This window comes from Falco rusticolus, chromosome Z (assembly GCF_015220075.1).
Source record: "Falco rusticolus isolate bFalRus1 chromosome Z, bFalRus1.pri, whole genome shotgun sequence".
In the NCBI taxonomy this organism is placed as follows: domain Eukaryota; kingdom Metazoa; phylum Chordata; class Aves; order Falconiformes; family Falconidae; genus Falco; species Falco rusticolus.
Window position 1 is genome coordinate 49,169,298 of NC_051210.1, and position 24,086 is coordinate 49,193,383.

General features: G+C 36.5%; 1 protein-coding gene across 1 annotated transcript in view; it reads right to left on the minus strand.

The window, feature by feature from the left end:
• CNTLN (centlein) overlaps positions 1 to 24,086 on the minus strand; it is a 191,432-nt gene that overhangs the window by 68,307 nt on the left and 99,039 nt on the right. The window contains exons 11-12 of the mRNA XM_037372632.1: positions 20,305 to 20,426; positions 17,322 to 17,447 (exon numbers count right to left, since the gene is read on the minus strand). Of these exons, the coding sequence (XP_037228529.1) occupies positions 17,322 to 17,447; positions 20,305 to 20,426 (248 nt within the window). The remainder of the gene's footprint in view (positions 1 to 17,321; positions 17,448 to 20,304; positions 20,427 to 24,086) is intronic.

The window sequence follows — 24,086 nt, forward strand, 5'->3', positions numbered from 1 at the left end:
TCTCCTAAAGACAGCCTGCCACCTTCCCAGGTATGGCCGCAGTCAGGCTCACGCGTCTGCCGCTCCCTCTGGAGCCAACCCCACTGACAGTCGCTGCAGCACACGGCAGCCCACTGGCACAGTGGCTGCTCCCAATGCAGCTGCAGTTCAGTAATTGCACAATCCAGTTTCTTCACGCTCCTCGGGGTGTGAAGATCCTAACGCCAAGATATTAACAAATAACATACCTGCCTGACCTCCTAATTGCTGTATAGTTACTTCAAACAGATCAAACACCTTAGATCTATCTCCTACAAAGAATACATGAGTCGTTGGCACCTTCTTAGCATCTTCAGCATCTTAACGCCAGGGAAGACTGAGGCAAAGATTCACTGAGCTGTTCTTTCATGGCATTGTAAACCCACAAATTTCCTAACTGGCTGCTTATTTACGAAAAATGTTACTATCTAGCTTAAGAATCTTTGAAAACCGCCCTTCCAAGAGCTTTTTTTGCCCCCTCAGCTTTCCACTTGCATTTGTCCTGCCACTGTTCATGCGCGTACCTGTCCGCACCAATGCAAGCTTATGTTTTAAACACTGACCTTTCCTCTGTGAAGGTCACATAAACTTCCCCAGTGAGTCTCTACAGAAAGTTTTTTAACACTGTTTTGGGGTGGTGGCTGGTTTGTTGGGGTTTTTTTAATGTCACTTTTTAAATTGTAGCACATATTTCAGGTGGGTTTCAGCTGCAGTACCTTTCTTAACAGCCTCCAGCTGTTCATAGCCTTTCTGTACTGCTTGTTCTAGTGTTTGGAGGGTTGCAGATTTTTGACTCTAGTTGCTTCATTTTTATGTGGCTCCCTTTCTGCAAAGTTAATATTCCCAGTCCAATTGATTTAGTCCACTCTCTTCTGCTACTATTCAAATCTAATTTAGAAAAAAGAAGAAAAAAACCAGGCTGTCACATGAACCCATCATAAAGGATGAGATGTGGGGAAAGGCCTCACCTCTTTTTCTTGGAAAGTCACAGAGCAAATAATCCTGGAAGTCATGTCCAGCCACTTAATTCAGAAGAAGGTGATTCCTTCCTGGAATCAGCAAGCACAGATTTCCCAAGGGAAAAATCGTGCTTTACCAACCTGACTGCCTCTGTAAGGAGATGACTGGCTGTAAGAATAAAGGTAGAGCAGGCAATGGTGTATACCTTGAATTTGGCAAGGAATTTGAGATGGTCTCCCACCTCCTTATCACCAAGTAGTTGAGATCTGAATTGAAAACTAGGTAAGGTGGCTGGGAAATTGGCTGGACTGTTAGGCTCAAAGAGTGATGATTTGTAGTGCAGAGTCCAACTGGCAGCTAGTAATTAAAAGCATCCCTCAGGGATCCATACCAGAACCAATACTGTTCAATATCTTTATTAACAACCTCAAAGATGGGTTAGAGTTGCTCTCAGCAGGTTCACAGATGATATAAAACTAAAGGGAGTAACTGATACACTCACTAGAGGGCTGGACCACTGCTCACAGAGACCTCATAGGTGGAAAAAATAGGCTGATGGGAACTTCATGAAGTTCACCAAAGGCAAAGTCCTGCCAGAACAACTCTTGACAACAGGTCATTCTAGGACATGAACTGGCTGGAAAGCAGCTTTTCAGAAAAAAGTAGGTTACTTCTGGGCAACAAGTTGAACATTTGGTAGTGACATGCCTTTGTGGCAAAGGCTAAGAACATACTAGCTGTATGGGCAAGAGTATAGTCAAATTGGGTTTACAAAATTGATTCTCTTTGGCACTTCTGAGACTGCATGTATGGCTGTGTCTTGTTTTGGGCTTCTCCAACAAAGACACTGACCTGTTAGATTAAGTCTAGCAAAGGGGGACCAAACGGTCAGGGACTGAGCACATGATTTACAATAACAAGGTGAAAGATCTGAGTATTCAGTCCTAGGAGAAGCAAAGATTTTATTGCTGTCTACCTAATGCAAGGGTACCAAAAAGTTGGAGTTTGACTCTTCCCAGGGAGCACAGTGGATGATACGAAATCCAAGGGGCACAAATTAGAATACATCAAATTCCAACTAGATATAAAAAAGGAATTGCTCATTAGGCTGGCCAGACCCTGGACCAGTCACCCAGAAAGGTTCTGATATCTCCATCCTTGGGCTTCATCTCCTCCATCTTCTGTCAAAACTTGATAAGATCCTTCCCAAAATGCCACTTTGAGCAGCAGGTTGGACAAGACAGTTTCCAGAGGCTCCTTCCAAGCTGCATGATTCTGTACTTCTCCTTGTATTGAGGTAACTATTACAGAGAGGCTTTCTCTCTAATGCTTTTTAAGTTCTGTGTACCATTCAACATCCAGACAGTATTCTTCCTTTTGGTTTCTAAGATTATTTGTTCTAAAAAAGTTACTTATTCCACAAAATTTTTGTACCTCTACATCTTGCCTTGCAAGATAATGATGCAGGCTCCATGTGGATAGTTGAAACCTTCCATGATTACAGCCTGTCCTTCACAACTCGTTGAATCTCCCTTTTTATTTCTGCATCGTCAGCATCCTGATGAAGAGATCAGCAGTACAATCTCACTGCTACTTATTTATTATTAAAATACAGGACTTCTATGCAAAAGCATTACACAGTGTTCCCTTTTTCTGTAATACCTGTCTGTTAATTACACTTCAATAATCCTTTTCATACAGTGACACTCTCTCACCAGGTAATCCTACTCTGTCATTCCTGCAAAGCTAGTTCCCAGGCAACACTGTACCACACAGATTACTCTTCCTCCAGGTCACTGAAAAGCCTAGTGTGTCAGGATTGTCATCTGATGCCAAGCAGTCTCGCTCCACATCTTGTTTCCTGGGCTTCTGGCACAGAAGTACTTGTAAATTATTTCTTCATACTGTTGATTAATACGTCAGTCAACTATTGTTGACAATTTTTTTTAAAATAAACCAGCTTTCCTTATCTTATCTAAAACACCCACTTCCTCCTATCCTTAGAAAGAGTCTCTTTACTGCAGGAGCGTTCTTGGTGCAAGAGGACACTGTCACCTCAGCTAGACACCAGGTCTCATTTTTTCACCTAAGAGACTAGATTCCTCCTAGCAAACAGAATGTTGTCCTTTCCCAAGATTTATGCTTTTTGCAGCAGTACATTAAAACATGTCTTGTATGTAGATGTCATGTATGTAGACATGTCACATTAAAGCAAACTGAATAAATTGCATTTCACTGGGGAGACTGCTACCTGCATCCTGATCTTACTTTTTGTTCAGTCGGGGGAAGCTTACATAGGTATATAGCCTCCCTTTTTTGAACCAATTCCTGTCATCCTATCCTACCCTAATTAGTTGTTTGTTCGTTTCTTGGTTTCTTTTTTTTTCTGATCTCTGAAGCCTGGCAATCTTCAGTTCACAAACTTGTTAAGTTTTGCATGCACAGACTGGGCCACTCAAGGTCAACACAGCACTGAGCAAATTTCTAAGCGTTTAACTCATTTGGGAACAGATTCTGTATTGATTTCTATTCAATCCTTTCTTTTGGAAAAACAAATTTAATGCAACAAAATCTTCAAATTAATTTCCTACAGAATTTTTATAGTAAATATAGAGCTATGGAGAAAAACAAAAATATGTAATTTGTATCATTATACAAAATCACGAGATGCTAAAGGAATGTACAAGTAACTGGCTTTTTATCAGGACTGTGTGCAGTCAAGTGGGTTTTTTACTATTATTCATAAGTCTTTTTACATTTCAAGGCAAAAGACAGAGCAAAAATTGCAATGTGAAGAACAACATAGAGAAGCAAGTAGCTCTTCCTTCTTTTCTGTTTGTTCCCAAACTCCGTAGTAAAACATGCTCTGATACATTTGAATATATTTAATGTGCTATTCTAGCTACAACTTGTAAAAACAAGACAAGTCACCTGTATACGCATTATAACAAAAAATACCAAGCACCTGGGTTAAGAAAGTAAATACTTCTTCAGATAGGAAGGGGACCACAGTTAGGACTTGCCTTTAGAGCCCCACTTGCAAGAAAACCAGACATTGAGTAGGAGTTATCATTACTTTTCTCAAAGCAATGTTCAGTTCTCTAAAATTCACCACAAAAGTACTGTAGCCTGCGCATTTTGTTACAAGAGTGCAGCTCAACAAAAAAGAGGAAAGGGTGTAATGTTGTCTTCTTTAAGAACCTACAAAAATCTGGAAACAGCCAGCTGTCTGTTTTGAAGCTGTAATGCAAAACATGGAGAATGCTTTCAGTTTATCCTTTCACAAGTCTCCTATGACAATATGTCAGCTGAAAAGCAAGGTTCTCTCCAGTTCTCTCTTTCATGCTACGTGTTGGTTTTGCTTGAGCAAGCAAATAAAATCTATAGCACATAAATTTTATAAATCTGTATTTTTCAAGGAAGACAAATGATCTGCCTTTTTCAAATTGAAATGTTTAAATTCTATGGTTGTATTTAAGTTTTTGTGTTATTTCAGTCAGCATCTCGTAAGCACGATCTCACTATGATGTCTAGTGCACAATTAAAAAATCTCTACCTTCTAAGCATTTTACAAGAAGCAGATTTTAAGTTCCACTTGTACAGGGAAGAGCTAGAAACTGAAGTTCATTTACAGATGATACCTCTGTACAAAAGGAGGACTATGATGTACGTAGGCATGGAAGTGCTGCTAAGCACATCAACAAAACAAAACAAACAAGAAAGGAATGAACAAGGAGAACTATGCAGTCCTGCGGTTAAGGCTGATGAACCAGAAGAAAAAAAAAGGAAAAAAAAAAAAAAGATGAGGCCTATGGAAAAACTTAACATAGACAACAGATGTGATTAGGGTTCTAAATTGTATACATATAGCAATGCAGAACTCAAAAAAAAGTCTATGCTAATCATAATAGGAAAAAAAAAACTTTCCTTTGGAAAAAAGGGTTTGCTCTATAGACTCAGTGAAGACAGACCTTTGAACCATAACTTAAGAATGAATGATGAGATTTGAATACAACGGGAAAATGCAGGTCAAGAGGAATGATGAACAAACCTGAGTGTGAGTATAAATTGATCACTTCCAGCTTGTAATAAATTCACATCTTGACAGCTTTTCTCTTGACAAAGTCAAAGGCTACTACTGCATTTTACAGTCTCTGTCACATTTATGCTGTGTATTCATTCTACTGTTTAATTCAACTTATAAAAAGGGAAGTTCCTAGGATGTAATTTAACAATAGAAAGATACCAGACATGACCTTTGGGCAAATGTTTATCAAATACTGTGAAGTATTCTGCCAACTTAAACATTTTTTTATATTGATACATGGACTAAGTGATACATGCAAGTGAAAACTTGCAGGGTGATAAACTCCAGAATTCTGTAAGTAAGCTCTTAACCATTAATAAATTGACAAAAAAACCCCTCTAGAAACAGAAATACAACCTAAGTAAATTTCAATGTTTTTCAAAAACTGTTCAGAATTGTCTCTGAAAACTTGCATAAAACATCTTCTAGCTGTACACATGAATCGCATTAAGCAAAGGAGATTCATTACTAGGAACACCTCTCAGCGATTCAGATGAAAAGTAAGTAACGACTCAGTTAAACTTTAAGTTCCATTAAACTCCTATCTGCAGTGGTAATGCTAACACGGTGAGCCACTTCTAAAAGCTTGCAATGTTGAAACTGCAGTTACCATTTGGCCTCTATCTAGATGCATTCTTTACAGAGGTTCATTTCAATCACTTTGGTCTGGGTTTTTTAAGCTGAAAAGCTATAAAACATTTTCAAAACATGAAAACCAACTCTTTTCTGACAGCAATGGGACAGGTCTTTTCAGTCTTGGTTAGTTTATAGTCAAGGTTTCTAGAGTCCTAAAGAAGACTGTATAGCTGAAAAACATACCCTGAATATTTACAGTAATACCCTACCAAATTTGCCAATAACAAAGGTTACATAAATGAGTGACTTACATGACTGCTACTTCTAATTTTAAGAACAAATACACTAATCCTGTATCTTTAGATAAACTGTAAATCTTATTTAGAGTCATAGAATCATTTAGGTTGGAAAAGACCTTTAAGATCATCAAGTCATTTAAAATATGTACTCAGCTCCCACACTTTTCTGCTCAGGACCACTTTCTAAAGAGGGATGAAAAAAAGGCTGGTTTGCAATGTGCTTGAAAGAGTAATAAAACCAGTGGACTGGGAAGAATCCAGAATTTATGACTCCTTCCAGAAACAACACCTTGCTCTTGTTTATACTGAAATGTTTGTATTTTACAGCAGCTTTGTTAAGTTCAAATGATAGCCCATCAGATGGGAGAAAAGTGACTTCAAGTCATACAAAGCCTAGAGACTGGTATGCTGCTTTTCACCTTTACACAGACCTAAAACTGCCTCATGGCCTTGAGCCTTCTGCCTGGAAAGGTTATGCTGTTTGTAAGTATATCTCATAGAATGTGACTCTATTCCTTCAGTAAATCTTTCTCAGTGATAAGCATTTTTTAATCTGGTTTCAAAACAAGTTGAAAACCCACAGAGATCTTCTGACAATATAATCTAATGCAAAATACTTGAAAGTTTACTTTATTGACAAGAAGTAGTTCAGGAGAGCAGCAGTCCCTGCTGCTTTAGATTACATGGCCAGAGAACAACCTCCACCTCATTCCTAGCCAAGGAGAATTTACCAAGTCCTTGAATTAACAGGAATCAGCACCCTAAATTAGTAGAAACCTACTGGCACTTCCTAGAATACTGTCACTATCTTCTAATATGGCAGATCAGAAGTAGAATCGTGTCTTTGTTTTCATACCACGAGAACAACCTCAAAGTGGTTTGTTTGCTATCAATAACTTCATGAAAGTAATTCTTCTTGCTTATAACATACGCATACAAAAGGCACCAAGAGGATCAGGAAAGCACACAGCGTCCTGTTTTATGTACAAACGCTTCACTTCTGTCCTCCAACTATGATTGCCACAGTTTCACTTGGCAATATTAAAACATGGATAGTAAGAAATCAAGAAAGATCAAATCTATCCAGCTAATACTTTATGCTGGTATTGCATACATTTTTAAAGGTACCCATTTTGACCCACAATTATAGTATCTGCTATTTCAAGTATCATAAAATATTCTGAACTCTATTTTATTGCAATGTAATATTTTTGATTACTCCTCCATTATTTAGCTATTTTTATAATACTTACCCATTTGGAATACACAAAGAGTTAGCATATTAAAAGCTGTGCTATAAAATCAGCTTTGCCAAAGGAATTACTTCTAATTTCTTTTAGATTATACCTAGGCATCAGCAAGAAATTCTCTGTAACAGTTGCTTACTTATCAAGTTACTGGAATAGGCGAAATGCTTGTACCATCTGCATATAAGCAGGGCTTCTGCAAAATATACCTTCTTGCTAGAACAAAATTTCCTAGTACTCATCATTTTTAACTGTCAGCAGTTCTAAAGATACCATCAGGAGCCCTCACACAGCTCCAAGTCCAAGGTACATATACACATGCGCACTTGGGTCTCAATGCATTAAAGAAAAGATAATTTAGAAAGATAGTCTGAGCTATAGCATAAACTTTCTTTCTGTACTTATCAGTTTAAAGAGCGCCTTCCCTCAAAAGCTGCTGACCCTAGGTTAACCCATTGCCAGAGGATTCTAGTTAGTCCTCTAGCAAACCACTGCCTCCTGAGTAATAGACATCCATCCCATAAGTCAGCCACTGCTCATCAGCAGCTTTCAGCATTCACAGGTAGGGCCAGCAGGAGACTCCTGCACTCCTCTGCATACAGATAAAAGGAATTAAGAGAGCAGGCTCATGGCAGACTAAAATAAACATCCAAACAAACAGTAAGTCTTCTCTTCCATTTGTCCCAGGGAATTTTATCTGGAAAATAAAACCAAGCAGAGAATCTCATTTCTAATAGAGCTGAATACATAAGAAGGAGTAACCCACTGAGGAAAACGACTCCTTCCCAAGGATTACATGTTGTAAGACTGCAGCAGGATGACTCTTCAGAGCAATAAGCAGAACCAACCACAATCTCCTAATGCATACTGTTGTTGCTTGTGTGGACAGGTATCAGGGGGGTAGTCCAGGAGCTGCTGCAGTCAGGGAAGCCTTACTCCGAGTCCAAGAGGTTAACTGTTGCCTTTTCAAATGTTTTCCTCCAGAGTCATGGAAGATTGTTAAAGACTGGAAAGCCAAATTAAGAAGAAAATCAGGCAGAAAAAGACTGCTAAGCAAGCTTTGCATGCACTTTATCGGGGCCCTTAAAAAGGGGCAGTAGCGTTGCTTATTATATTAACCAAAATAAGTCTTAAAGACACCAGGTGAAAGTACTGCCAGGTAATTTTTTCTTACCCAAAGCCTAAGCCAAATAGCCTAATAATCCTTGCAAAGAAAATGGGACAGCAGAAGCAGCTCTGTTTTCTTCCCCTCAGAAAAGGAGCCTGAGAAGAAAGAAAGCAGAAAGGTCTTCTAGGTAAGCAAAACTGAACTTTACTTTCTGTTCTTGAGTCTTCAAAAGGGTAAAAATTCTACTCTGTAAAACAAAAGTAGAATGCACATGCACATTACACATACTTTTGTAAAAAGCCCATACAGAAGATACAGGAAAAGGCTGTCACAAATTCGGATAAGGAGTCTGATACATCATAATGCAAACAGTGATTTTAATTTTCTACTACTCAGAAATTGTTTAGAGTCCTGAAAGCCAAGCTAGGCAGAAACTTTATCCAACTTCTACAGGTGAAATACTACTCTGACAGAAAATCTTCACTTTGTTCCTACAGCATTATGATTCAAGAATATTTGCCTGCAGTGAGGGCAAAATATGCTCTTTTCATGGGTCTGTATATTTATGTGTCAACTGACAGCCTTGGGAGGTGAGAGTAATCCTGGGAGCAGGTGTTTGATCTAGACTGTGCGAGAGAGCAAAAACCATTACATATGTCTGGGGATAATGCTGCCAAAAGAAGAGTAAAGCAAAAAGTACTAGCATTACTTACATTTTGCAAACATTCAAAATATTCAGAATCATTTACAGAAATTCCTACACAGGAAGAAAATTGTAAACTTACAGTTTACACCAAGAAACTTGTAGTCTTAATTAACCAAGGAAATGGAATATTTGACTGTACAGAGTCATTGAACTATCTATTTTACTTTGTCCATTCACTTCCCAAAGTCTTTATCATTCTTGTTTCCCAATTCAGTCACTTATAGGATGGATTAAAATCACAGGAAGTTATATCTGTTGATGTTGTCTTTCGGATTTACAACCCACATTCAGGAGCAAGAAAGGATAAAAGCAACTCACACACACACCAGTCCAAGGTCTGTTCACATAACAAAAAAGTGAACACAATGTCATAGTTGTCAAGAATGAGTTTTGAGGTATATTTCAAATCAATAGTCACTCAAAAACCAAAGATGTACTAGTGACTAGCGACTAAAGTAGTTAACATGCAGTACAAGCTTTTTTTCAAAAGGATGGTTAGAAGCCCATGCCTAAAATTATATCTTCTGTTTAGTAATCTTTTATCTGTTTTACTGTAGCTCAAAACTCAGCTGATAGACTAAAAGATATTTTTAAAAAATCAAATGTCACATCGTGTGAATTATGCTCATTATTTTAATTTTTCATTCCTTTTTAATAAGACCATCAGAATTTTTAATAAGACCTCATAAACAGTGTTTACCTGTAGTTTGTTCAGAAACATTTCAACCTGAAGGGCCGTGACTGGTATACCAGTGTGATCAATGTAACTCAGACAAAGAAGCACACAGGGTGAGGACTCCATTGCACAATATCAATAGTTCTGTCACATCAGTGCTTTTAACTCTCATATAAAACTCAGAACATCAACATAACAAAGTCTCTATTATCTGTACCCTGGTTTTTGTATGGAGCTCGTTTCAAATAAAGCAAAGTAAGGATACAAATCAATTTCATAAATTACTTCTTACACTGAAATATTTGAGTTTTAGGAAAATTTTGAAGATTCCATGTCTATCCTCACATGACTGTTTGAAAACAGCAAATACAACAATACCTCTTAGAACATGCATTCAGAATTCTTCACAAATTAGAAAAGGATCCCAAAACATTCAGATAAGTTAAACTTTTGTAAGTATACGTATATTACTCCTCATGCAGCAAGAGCGTCAAGTAGTTTATCACACAGATCATGTTTAGCTCCACATCCGACTTTCTGGAATACCAGAACTGTACACTTTAGGAAGAGTTCAAGAGATTGGGTAACAATACATAAACACTGCTTAATAATTTTCATTGTAAAATATTATTTGCAGTCTTTGGAGAAACTTAATTCCTCTAGTTCTTTGCAAAATTCAGTTCTTGAAGTTCTATATGCTATCAGCAAATCTGAGATATACATAAATTTGAAAATTTGTTATTCCCTTCCAAAAAAATTATCATGCAAGGAAAACTGAAAACTAGCATTGTATGCTAAATTCAACTGTTGCCAGAAAGCACCAAGCAGCACTGCCCTTACCAGAATTACCAGGAACACCACTGAAGATGTCAAGATGTTGGACTGAAACCTATACTCATTACTTCCTCATTACTCTCTTATTACAGCAGCCTGACAGCTTATGTTACCAGCTTTGGTGTGCTTTGGTGTCATAAGATTACAGGTTCATAGGCTTCTTTTTATTTCAGTAACATTCAGTACAACTTAAAAATACTCACTTAGTACTTCTTTAATTTTATACACACAATATATATCTGCAGGCTGATAAATAAGACATTTCCATCTAAATGCTGAAGGATTTTTGTCTAGGCAATAGAGACAAGAAAAAGACAGCAGTCTCAGAGGCAGCGTGCTTACCAACAGTACAATATCTCAGTTCTATAACAGATAATCTACAGAAATCACTGTGATTCAACAGCAATAGCTCTGTGCAAGCAATACATAGGAAAGCTAACTTTCTCCAACATCTCTCTGCTATTGTTGTCCCTGAAAATGCCCAAATTTTATCATTAACACCACTTTAATTCTGCCTTTCCCACTTATGTATTATGGAAGAATGTTTAACAGCATGACTGAATGTTTTCAGTACGACACATCTCATCATGTATGAGAAGGCACTGAAGTACTGCTACAGGCTGCTGTGGAGATTTGATAATACTACTTGGACTTTGAACAAATACCTGCAGATAAGAAAAGTCTGATTAAATATGGAAAAACAAAGGAAAAGCATCAATAAATTTGAATCCCAAAACCACAGCAAACCCCAAAATTTGTCTGTTAAATAGGATGCAGGAAATTACAAGATCTGGTGGACACAGGTAAAGAAAGTTCTAAAGACAAGTTTAACAATTAAAGACCATTAATGTCATCATCCCTGACAGATCGGTCTCACTGAAAAACAAGAATATATTTGTTTCAGTTAGCTGACACAGTGCCTTGTGAAAATGTAACTGGTTGCTTGCTAGAAAAGAGAAAACAATTCACAAAAGGGACCATGTAAGTTAATTATACAGAAGCCCCTAAACAACTTCACATGGCATTTATAGTTCTGACTTCAGTCCTTTAAAACTCACTTTTAAAAACTGCACCCCGTAGCACAACTAATGCTGCTCTTTTCTTACATTTTAGATCATCTGTAGTGGGTTTAGCCAACAACTGCACTGTTTCTAGTTCTCACACTTGAGCATGGCTGTCATTTCCACTGAGCACGCTCAGTGCAGTCAGTGAGCAGGCACCTTTGTCAGAACCCCCTAACACCAGGTGCAGAGCCTGTGCAATCAGCGTTTTCAGAATGGAAGATGGTATTTTCAGATTGAGCAATCTTTTTACCCATCCAAAACCTGAAGAAATACAGATATATCATTATTTAAACTATATTTGGCCTTGCAATTTAGAATTACTAACTGTAGTAAAAAGTAAACAAGAGCCCTGAGCTATTAAAGTATTTTGCAGTAAGAAGCCCGCTATGTCCCAGCACTCCTACAACTGAAGAAGAGAAATATTACCTTACAGACACAGTACATGTCAAAAGGGCTATACTCTGTAGGTGACACTGATGTAGCATGAATGAACTTTTTTCCAAATTAATTCAGTACACGATGTAGCTATCAAGTGAAAAAAAAAAATATACTGTGGTATTCAGATGTTACAAACAACAATGGAGGTTTAAAAACTAAAAGTCTCTGATGATCAGGTATTTCCTGTTTAGTCAAAGAAACTGTCAGATCACTGCACTTTTTCAGCAGGTTTTCTAGAAACAAAACAAAACAATACAAAAACAACAACAACAACAAAAGATGACATATTCAGGAAGCAGAGGAACTAATAAAGCTTAGGTTTTTGTTTCTTAGTGCCGCCAATCCAGAACGCTAAATTTAGCTTTCCTCCATGTAGAAAAGGCAAGAGGCATCACATCCTGTTGCTGGTCCTGAGTCCAGCTACTGGCAACTTGCTAGCGAGATACCACTACACAGGGTACAGAACAGTTGCTTTGACTCCAAAAAGAATAAGTAAAGAAATCATGAGGTCTCATTTTCCTAAAAACCACAAAGCTAGTAAGAAACCTTTATTAAATAGCTGCTATAGCAGAGTAAGTACGCTACTAAGCTTGCAGTGAATCCACACGCTTCAAAGATGAAGAGCACATTTCCCACACTGAGGACACGCACAGCTACTCAGGCACTCTGAGGAAAGAATGACCATCAAAGGTTCTTTGAATGACGTGGCTATCTCTTTCACTTTATAAACATTTCTTCCTTATCACTGGCTGCATATGACCATGCCACATGTACAACTAACTACCAGTTAGCTGTAAAGATAATGACATATCATAATGTCTTATGTGAAAGAATGTACTAGGTAAAATAATTCATTGTTGCTGGTTATCAATTACAAGATCTCCTACGAAGTAATCCAGAATGAAAGACGTAAAATTATAAAGCTTCCACAACAGTTTATATTTATGTATTTATATACAATCAACTATACCTTCTCAAAGTCTGTACATAAAGGCTGAAGGGGCAGGGTATACCTATACTCTAGCAAATGAGAATTTAATATGGAAATGACAAACTATTTTAAATTCGCTAACGTGCAATCAAACATCAGTTCAAATGGACACATTACATACTAATTTACTGTGAATTTCAGCAAAATCCAAATAATATAGATACGAAGATGAATCTAATTAATGTGGGAAAAAATGTCAACATGTCAACACACTTTTACAGAAAGCAAAACACTTAGCACTTAGCCGAGATTAAAAATCATCTATCTAAAAACTTGAGATACGTGTGTGTGTACGTTTTGGTACTCAAAATTCATCTATCTATCTATAAAATGATATGTCTGTTTTCACCGGAGATATTCCAGTTCTGTGTGGCTGCAGGATGTCGAATCTGAAAGCACTGCTGTTGCACAGCTGAATAGAAGAAATTTCAATATATTATGCTATTAGATTCTCCTCTTGCAAGTTGTCAGCAGTTTCATGGAGCTTGAATAAAAATATTACATGTATGCAAGCATGGGCCACTCTTCAGCTAATTGTTAACTACTGTTTGAATACAACTGGTTTTCTGCTTGCTTAAGGGGGAGAGAAAAAGTGATAAAACCCCACATTTTTCTTAACACGGAACATGAACATCAACACAATACCTGCTTCTGTAGCCTGCAATAAGATGGTACTATGAGGAAATGACTGCAGCGGAACACAGGTATTGCATAATTCATAGGGAAATTGACACACGTGAGAAGACCAAATTGGGACATCCTAGCAGAGCTGTTTTCACTTGGACACGAGCATTAATAAACACTTCAAAGAATACTTAGGGAATTTATTTCAATGACCTCTTTTTGTTCCTGTTTATAACTCTTCAATTTTGGCATGAGTTTACGTGGAAGCTGCTACAGGATTTCTTAAGACATTGAGTTGTGAGGTCTTAAAAGTTAGACTATTTTCTTAGCTACTGGTTTGGATCTCAAAGAGAACTTAAATTTCATACTTCTTTGTTTTATTTTGTTTTCATAATTAAAAAAAAATTAAAATGAGAGTCTATAGCTCATAAAATTAAAAATGAGTCTTTCCATCCACATATACATGGTGAAATATAATCTGATATTCTTTGTGAAAGCATAAATAGTGGGGAAGGAGACAATAAAGAAGCCAGGTAAAACTTACTACAAGCAGTTTCTATAAAGTCAGAGAATAATTACTCTGTTAATGTACTTAGTATAAAGATAAATTCTATTAATAGCAAAAAAAAAATAAATCTTCCTCTTTCCAAAGGAATTTTAGGAAATTCCAGAGAAATATATGCATAAAGCATTGAGCACACACTGAATAATTACAGTTTATTGATTAATATATTATACTAATCTAGTATGGGATTGTAACAATATACTTTCTTTTATATGCACAAGTGGCTCATATTTATACTTCACTAATCATGGAAAGGGCGTAATCCATGGCTCTGAAACATATTTCATTAATTGCAAAGTAATACAACATGCACATACTATTCTTTACTAATCAAAAAGTAAAAAAAAATGGTAGTAACAGTGCCATGCATTCTGCATCAACTTTCTCCAAAAAAATAACTGACGCTAGGCAATCTGAACTTCATGAAAACAGAAAATGTCACATATTTGAAAAAAGAGGTGCTTAAATTTAAATCTTATTTTGTTTATGTGTTAATGCCCAGCTTGAAAGGTGCATAGTGTTTAATAGCTTATATGAAAGTCAAAGCAATCCCTGACTGTGATGAGAACTTTATAAAAGAAAGGACCTGACAGAAAGTAGTGGGCGACACAAAGTCTCTCCACCAGCTTCATCATGATTTGGAATTAGGCACCACTAGAACAAGTGACTTCCCAAGCAACTTCAGTTTTTCCTGACTTAAAAACAGATTTCATTGTGCTAATATTGGTAATGGCTGCATTTTGGAACCTGGGACATGCATCAGCAGGCTTTCCTTGGGTTTACCCTATGTTTTACTTACTATCCATCTATTTTCAGAGCAATGTATGTGCAAGTTAAAGACATTATACATCATAGTTCTACCCCTGGAAGGGATGGAGGAAAAGAGGGAGGGAGGGAGGAAAAGAGGCGGGGGTGGAAAACCTTCCTTACTTGTAAAACAGTTAAACAACAACAAATAATCCTGTTTTCCTAACATTCACTCTCTGGCCTAGTCAGGGAAAGAACACATATTTAAAGTTAAAACCGACTTAAGCCAAAATAAAATACCCACACAGACACTCTTCTTTAAGCAATGATGCATTGGATTTGGCTTATACACATTCTAAATCAACTTACAATCAGTAGGATATATCAAATTAAGTGTGTCCACAAAACCTGTGGGCTACCCTGATTTACTTATACTACTTGTAAAGTCACACATGTAAGTAATTGGTATAATTCTGTAGGACATGTCCTTTATCCACAGAGCTTAAGAAAGACTACATGCAACATAAAGAAAACCTATGCACAGATTTTAAACAGACACTAAATATTGACTTTCTTAAGAAAATAAGCCCAGATATTGAAGTACTGACTTGCATCAACAAATTAAAGACAGGTCATTATTAGAGACAGATACTGAAGACATATAAAAAGGTTATGTATGCATTCCTTCCTTCCTTCTACTAACAATAAGCTACATTGCCCATAAGGAGTAAAAGGCACCTAAAGCCACACAAGGAATTCACCTTAATGATCACAATGGTGCACCGCCTTCTTAGTAAGCACTACACAGGATTTTAAGAACACATTGTGACTTAGAAATTCTCTGTCTCCAAGAGTTCAACTGTTTGCTCATGCCATTTCACCACAATCTAGTCAAGGCCACTGATCTGCAGTGTACCAGACATAATGGAGTTCCCCATAAATGTGACTGCGCAGGAGCTCTAGAAAAATAGTCCAACTGTACTAACCTTCAGGGCATGCACAATACATAAGCAATCTCTCTTTCATGGCTTTGTGTGAAAAGGAGAGGCTTATGTTATTGCTCCTGAGTTACTGTTGCCTGTGGTGCATGTGTTGATTAGTAATGGAAGAAGAATTACAACTGCAATTACATGTATGGCAAAAAAGTGCTCTTTCCTACATAAAAATCAAAATAAACAAAAGAAATGCATGTGATAATCTGTAGTGATAGTTTCAAAATTGCAAACAAAGACAGGACAATGAAGTGACAAGAATGGACTTGTAACCAGTAGATAAAAGAATACCGCATGCAACACATTTACTAGCAGTATTTTATGTAAAATGCTAAAGCAGCTTATAAGCAACACAAGGACTTACATATCACAAAACAATTTGCTGCTGTTGAAATTCTGTGATAGCATCCTTCATGGTATCTCCACAAAATCAGTTTACATTGTGACCCATTGGGAAAACAGATTTTCTTTAATGCTGACAAAAAACAAAGTCTGAATACAAGTTTCTATGATGTCTTGATTCTTAAATATAATTAAAAAAATCAACTTGACTTGCAGAAAGCGTTAAATAGCAGCCAAGGGCTAATTATACCACACTAACTTCCTTTTGTCTGGTATAAAAGGACATTTTCTTACTCTGCCTGGCTGAGTATAATAGTCTATGAATTATGAGATCAAAGCAGCAAACTGTATGTTTTCTAAAGTAAGAGTTTCCTTCACCAAGTTTTACACTTACTACAGCTAAAAGAGCTGTGTGAAGGGATCAGCACTAAACCCAAAGGACAGGCTGTGCACAGCAAGAAAGAAAGCAACTCCCTCGTGCTTTTTGCAGGTCACTACCAAGGACCATGTTAGCAGATCCACACCAGACCCTTAACAGGCAGCTCTGCTGCTACCAGTAATTAGCTTGGACAGCTCTGGCTCCAGGAGTAGCAGCAAGGCTACACCATAATGAGCTCAGCTGGGATTAGCAGGACAGGGCAGGGAACCAAGAGAGCTGAGGCATTCTGCATTGCGTATGTATCACAGAGATCAAACAAGGATGGCTGGCTAGGTTATCCCCTCACCACCTCATTCCAAAAATGAAGCACGGCAGTGTGTAAAATACAGGCTAATGAAGAGCGACACCTCCAACAGATGAGAGCCACATTAATTAACACAATCCCTAGATCATGGAATACAGTTTCTGTTGGTGCTAGCAAACTTGTAACTTGTCACTGATTAAGGGGGGTGGGGGGAACTGATGTTTTCTTTCTCTGCTTTTGGTAGGAGACGGTTTTATCTTGGAATTTTGCAAGGAATTCCTCTTATGTGGCCTGCAAAGCACTACCTTCATAAAAAACAGCAGAATGTTTCTTTATGTACACACCATTTAAGAAACGAACTCACTTTTCAATCAACAGCTTTTTGTGTTCCCTTTTGAAAAAAGCCAGTTCATTCCACACAGCATCAGAATCATCTTGACAAAGTTGACGGAATTCTGCATGCTGGTATCTGCTTTCAGTATTTTTAATCCTGTTTATGAGTAAAAAGAGGTTGGTTGTTTTCAAATATCTACATGTTTTAGGACAACAAGATTAAAAGCATCCTTGCTTTCACAAAACACAAATTTGAAACTACAGCATCTACCAAATACAAATCTTGCATGATCTATAAATTCTGTGAGGCATGAAACTTTACATATGTTAATACAGAAAAGTTCAATTGCATAGTTGATAGACCTGTCAATAGACAGGTATTGTGTTAGTATGGCACCACAGCTCTCAACTGACACATGGCAGAGCTGTGTCATGCACATTCATTTGGTTAACATTGCTTACCATTCTGGTGTAAGAAAACACAAGGCGAAACCATCACACAGTATCTTGCAAACAAACATGGGAGAGCCACTACCTCCCCTAATGCTCCTGCAAACAATCTGGAAGCTGCACTAATGCCTACTCTAAATCAAACTGTGATCTACGATCTAATGAAAGAATAAACGATCTATGGATAAGATGATACATCAGGAAAAAGCATTCCGAATTTAGAAGCACAGAAAATGAAAATACCTCACAGTTTTTCTGTCATAAAATATTTTAATGTACTTTAATAATGCAAAAGATAAACATTTTATTAAAAAAATCCTTTCTAAAATGAATTGAAAACTCTCTGCAATATAAATTCTTATTGGGCATAGAAATAAAACTCTCAGAGAATGTGGTAATCTCGTAAGGCCTCTATCATGTTTGCAGTCACATATGTCAGTGGATGTTGTATGTACACTGACAGGTGGATTAGGTCCCATCAGCTGCCATTTCAATAACAAATTCTAATCTATGAAGAATCAGAAAGAATGGGTTCCTCCATCACTTACAGAGGATCAGAAGTGCCACTTAAGTACTTGATACTGAGTTCTTAATTCACAGTTTACATGGCACCAGCGATATAAAGCTTTTTGAGATAGTAAGGTAACAGTGTAAGGTATAACCATTTACAGACTGTTTTTATTTGTGCCTTGGCTACTTTCCTTTGTTTAAGCATATTAAAAAGGAAAACCAAACCTCTTCTAGTACGATGGGTTCATACAATTCTGTTCTGATTACAAAAATTATCAACACCCTGTAATTTTCAGCTCATTCTAATTATAGATGAAAAAATCACATGAACGAATGAAGACTTAGTATTACACTTTCCCCAGTATCTACTTTTCCTAAATATACTCCTTTCAGGACACAAGCTGGTCTCATCTGTTTTAAACAGAAACAGAAGTTGATTTTGTCTCTCCTTCCCCTTTCTTCCTTTTTTTTTAAAAAAAAAACCCCAAAAACCCCAACTATCAGAACCAGAGCACTCAGTGCTTCACTGTATACCAAGTTTGATTTTACTGTGTTTATCAAGGTTGAATTTTTGTCTTGGTCTCTCAGTCAACCAGGAATGCCTACTTAGCTTTAGACACAAAACTGAGTAATTTCATTGCATGAAGTAACTACCATGCAGTAGGTTTCAGTCATTTCTAGCCTGCATTGAACTTAAAAGAGTGAGCTTTTAGGGATAAAATCACACATGTTTTTCCTAAACAAACAAAATGTTTTTATTCTAATTTACACAAACCTTTTCATTATTTATTCTTTGATATTGTAAAAAATCTTCCTGTGCTACCAATGTCTGTAGCAGATTTGTACATTACGATTATTTTCATCCACACTTTTTTAAAAAAAAGACAAACCATTATTAGATAAATGCCATAGTATTACAAAGCAACACAGATCTACTCAGATAGGCCAAAGCATTGCTTATATATGAGGAAGAGTTTATCATTCACACCTTAGGTAGGTCACCTTATATCACCCTATACTCTGAACAGCTACCTGTTTTGCAGCAATTTCTGTGACTCTCTTTTTGGTCAGACAGTTACAAAGTTTATGTCAAGATCAGTTAGCATTGCTCTAAATAAGAAAATAATTATTTTTAGTAAAACATGTATGGGTTTACTAAACTGTAGGTGTGCACTGAAGCCCTACTAAAGCCACCAAGATGTACGGACCTGCTAAAATTACTTTCTTGAAACAGGTCCTGAAAAACTGGACCTCAGCAGTGCCCGATAACTGAAGTGATAAGAAATGTCTTCAAACCTCCAAACGTAAATGTGTCTGTCCAAAAATTCTAACTCTGCTAAGGACTTAACAAAAAAAAATATTTCTGCCTAAAATTTTCACTGCTTTGTACACAATGTACAAGAGAATTATAGCTAGGATATTTGTTATTTAAACTTTGATGTGGTAGAGTCTTTCGTCTTTCCATTAATAAAGATATATTACTGCAATATTTTTGTGTGAAAGATCAGAAATAATTGATTTTGTTATCATCTAACAGATGAAAACAACCAGCTTTTCATACACATAGTCTTTTTTTTCCCTGTTAAGAAGGGGATTTTAGGGTTAGCTTTAGTTAATGTTTGAATCACTGAATGTTAGAAATACTCTTATTTCTATATTTTTAATGTAAAAAATTATTTTTCAAAACTATTTGAAACCTAAGGAGCAATTGCTCTATTATAGAAAACTAAAAACATACACAGTCAACAAATTAATCGACTGGGGACTTAGACAAGCATAAATAAGCAGCCCTAGCAGACCTTTGCCCAGTACTCACGCTCACAATGAGATCCTAAATAAAGTAAGTCAAGGCGTCAGCTCAATACATTTTACTCTTGGTTTCAATTGTAATTTTTCTCATATAGGGGTGTGCCATGTATTGTGCTTTACATAAAGTCTTGATCACCATATAGTAGTGTCTTCCTTCAAATCAAATTCTCTTTTGAATACCTATATAATACTTCTGTTCAGATTTCTTGTGTAGGGAAATGTTTTTAATGAGCTATGTAACTTACCTGCTATCGCCCTCTTCCCACTGCTTTAATTGCTCTTTTAGTGCTCTGTAGTTGGTCTGTAACATCTGCAGCCTCTCTTTGCGTTTTTCATGGGCTGCTCTTAGCTCATCAGTTTCTCGAGTCTGTATAGCACCAGAAAAAGAAAATTAGAGTTGGGCAAAATGTAAGAGGCTGTCACACAGATGACATGAAACAAAAGTTCTGTTCAAGTAGCTATTAAGAGCCTCAGAAATCTAAATAAAAAGATCAGGAATCACAATTCCCAAGGTTAAATTTTTCTTATTGCTACTTTGGCAAATTTTGCTCATTTGGCAAAATTTACTTAAAACATTTTTTTCATGCTGCTGAGAAGTTTAAAAAAACTTAATACCAAAACGTCAGGTTTTATCATATATAAAGCACTGGCATAACACATCTAAAAATACATAGACTGAAAAAGGATTGCTGTCCCTGTCTTTTCCTCTAAAGTATTTTTTTCCCCATGGAAAACTAATGTATGTGTTTTTGAGGGAAACACTGGCCATGCTTTAGTCCACATCAAAACCCCCTATGTTTAAATGGCTTTAGGATTTCCTCATATATAAATTTTGTTCTGTGAATACATATAAACCTGCAACACCCAGACTTTGTCCTCTAGTTACGTAACAAACAAGAAATAAAAATAAATTTTGCAATGGCTTTTATATAATCAAAACCATATGAAAAAATGTACTCTCTTTTTACAGAATGAAAAGTAAGATACACCTTGATATATATTACAGGATAACATCTTGCAAGTTTTAAAGAAGATTTTCCTACATGACAATACTGTGCTCTGAAAAAATGGAACAGTAAGAAGAAGGCATTCCACAGCAAGTCATATTCTGGCATACAGCAGTAAAGACTTCACAGACATTATCCTGTAGTAAAATTTGCCCTCAGTGTTTCTTTTCTAGTTCAGTGGGAGCTCTGCTTGTAGATCAACTACAAAACATGTTCCTTAATCTCTGAGTAAATTGCAGTATTGTATTTGCATTTATTTACTCTTACATGTAAGGAGGGCTTTTCAGCATTAGTCAATAAACAAGACACACCAATAGTCAGAGCTGCAAGCAATAAAAATTAAATCTCACTATAAAAACATGGCAAGGGTTTCTACAGCAGTGCTATCTACAAAGTACCTACACTTAACTTGGCTTCTAAAATGTAGTCCAGCTTCCATGACACAAAAAAAGCTGAAAGACACCACCTAAAATTTCAGACACTACTATACATAAAATTCCAGAAGTTTTCTGGAAGTTAATCATGCAACACAAAAGCAGATTTAGGAACAGAAGCAGTTACCAAAGTGACTTTACCATTAAATACTTTCCCAAAGTGGTGGTTGCTTTTTTTTTTTCCTGAAACAACCTCTAAACCAGGTATGTTTATAAATTTAGACTTTCTGAAAAAGTATTTTTGACTGGGTTTAAGTGGCTCATATAAATACTACAATATTAAAACCAAGGACACAAACAGCAAGATAAATTTATGACAAAGGACACAGAGACTGTTATCAAACTTTGTCTGAAACTACAACAGAAAATTTTGTAAGAATCAGTTATAGATGTTGTGTTTTCAAGACAAGTTCATGAAATCACTGTTTTGAAATGAAATCAAGTTTGGCAAGGTACTGGAAAATAAGGTCTTCAGCACAAATCCTCAGAAGTTTGTTAGTGTCAATGCCCTTTCAGAGATGTAACCAAGTGTAGAATTTGGCTTTGCCTACTTATGGATCTACATCGTTCATTACTGGTCACTTGTTCTATTACCCGTTCCATTAGTTACTACCTTCCCTTATCAGTTGCCCTGTTCTCGCAGAAATAGAAATCAGACAAATAACTATCCTAATCACTCTCTATTGAATTATTAAGGACTTCAGAACTTTAAATTTACACTGTAATTTCCATAATGTCAGTTAGTTCCATCTCATTGAATTATGTTATATTTTTTTAATAATTAAACTGCCTTGTATACAGTTCTCTATATATTGACAGAAATGGGACAGAACAACCATCTCTAGTAATGCTGGATGTTTAGGTTACTCTACAGCACTGTCATGCTAAGTACTTCCCATGCAACAATGAAAGACAAAAAGATAAAGTCCAATCTGCATGAGGAAGAACACAACTGCCTGTGGAAAAACAGTAATTTTGTTATTTGCAGGCAGTTCAGACAAGCCAATAGATTCTAATCACTACTTCAAAATTTTGTTGAAATTGACCTGTAACAACTTCTGTTACAGTGAAAGTTGAACTAAAATGGAATTTTAAAAAATACACTCAGTTCTTTCACTACACTTCTTAGGCTGACAAGAAGACAAGTGAGGAACCTGACCATTACAAAAATACTTTTTTCTAAAAGAACTTACGTGGAAACACCACAATTTTAATACATTTTTGGCATCTGAATACTATACATGTAACAGCACTATGTATGAAATGTAAACTAAACATAACAGCATGTCCTTGCTCACATAAACAAGTATTAAGGTGGCCTTCAAGACTGATCTACATATTCTAGTTCTAATTATCTCAAAAAAAAATCTAGAACTTTAAACAAAAAGGATGTGAAAACTCAAAGGGGAGATCTCCTACTGATTTTGAACACTTTCCAGTTAAAAGCCAGGAAGAAAAGATATTCTAAGTTCATATCAACTAACTTTCAGCAACCCAACTCCTACCCACTTCTTAAAGACCAACAGTAGATTGATCTACTTATACTTTGGACCATTCTAAGCACAAGTTTGACAATTTCTTATTCACAATTCATGAAATACTGTTATTTACTTGACATTCTCTTCCTTAAAAAAGGGTGGCATCTGGCACGCTCTGTTACTTTTTACTATGTCCTACAGTGCATAAATGAGGCCAATTCTGTACCAAAACTATGGACACTTTGAATTTATGTGATTGCCCTATTTAAATTAGCAACGAAGACAGTAGGAGCCAACTTTCCTTCGCCAGAAATGAGTCTGCTGAGAAGAACTGGAAAATCCTATGAATGGGATCTTGCTCTTTTCTATTCCTTTGTAATACTGAACTGGAGCATCAAATATTCCTGATCCTTAAAATCACATAAATAAAGCTGTTCGTCATCTTTTTAATTGTTACCAACTTTTCAGAAGGACTGATGGATAAAGTCACCATTTCACCTTCAGGATATGCATCATCAGTATGGTTATTGATAAAGCAAGCATTTTTCTGAGCAAGTATATTTCACATAATCATATACTCAACACTTTGCCTGAAGAGGCAATAATGCAAGTGCCAGCTTCAAAAATGCTGATCACATGCATTATTCTTTGTTGGAAGCAATGCCTGAGAGGAACCTAATATCATGAAATCATACAGTACCAACAGACTTATTCTGATGTTAATGTTATGACAGCTGAGTTTGCTGTTACGTTGTCAATAGCCTCATTGAATCCCCAATGTTGTGCCACAACAGTGTTTAATATGTTGACCTGGGCCTCTACAGCTTCTTTCCAATCAATTAAATCATTCTGTAGAAGAAGCCAAGTAGATTTCCTACAGAAAATGCAAGGAGTTAATATATTCAGTTTCAAGGGGAGATATAAGAGTTAGCCCTTAAAGACCTCATGGATTAACAGCTGTGATAGAGATCCCACACTCGCAACATAATAAAGCTGCACAGATTCCTAAATTAGGCTTTAAGATTAAGTGGAAGGAATGACCAAGGCAGTACAGTGAACAGTAAAGATTATGTTATGAGGTCACGCAAAAAGAGTAACAGTCCTCTCT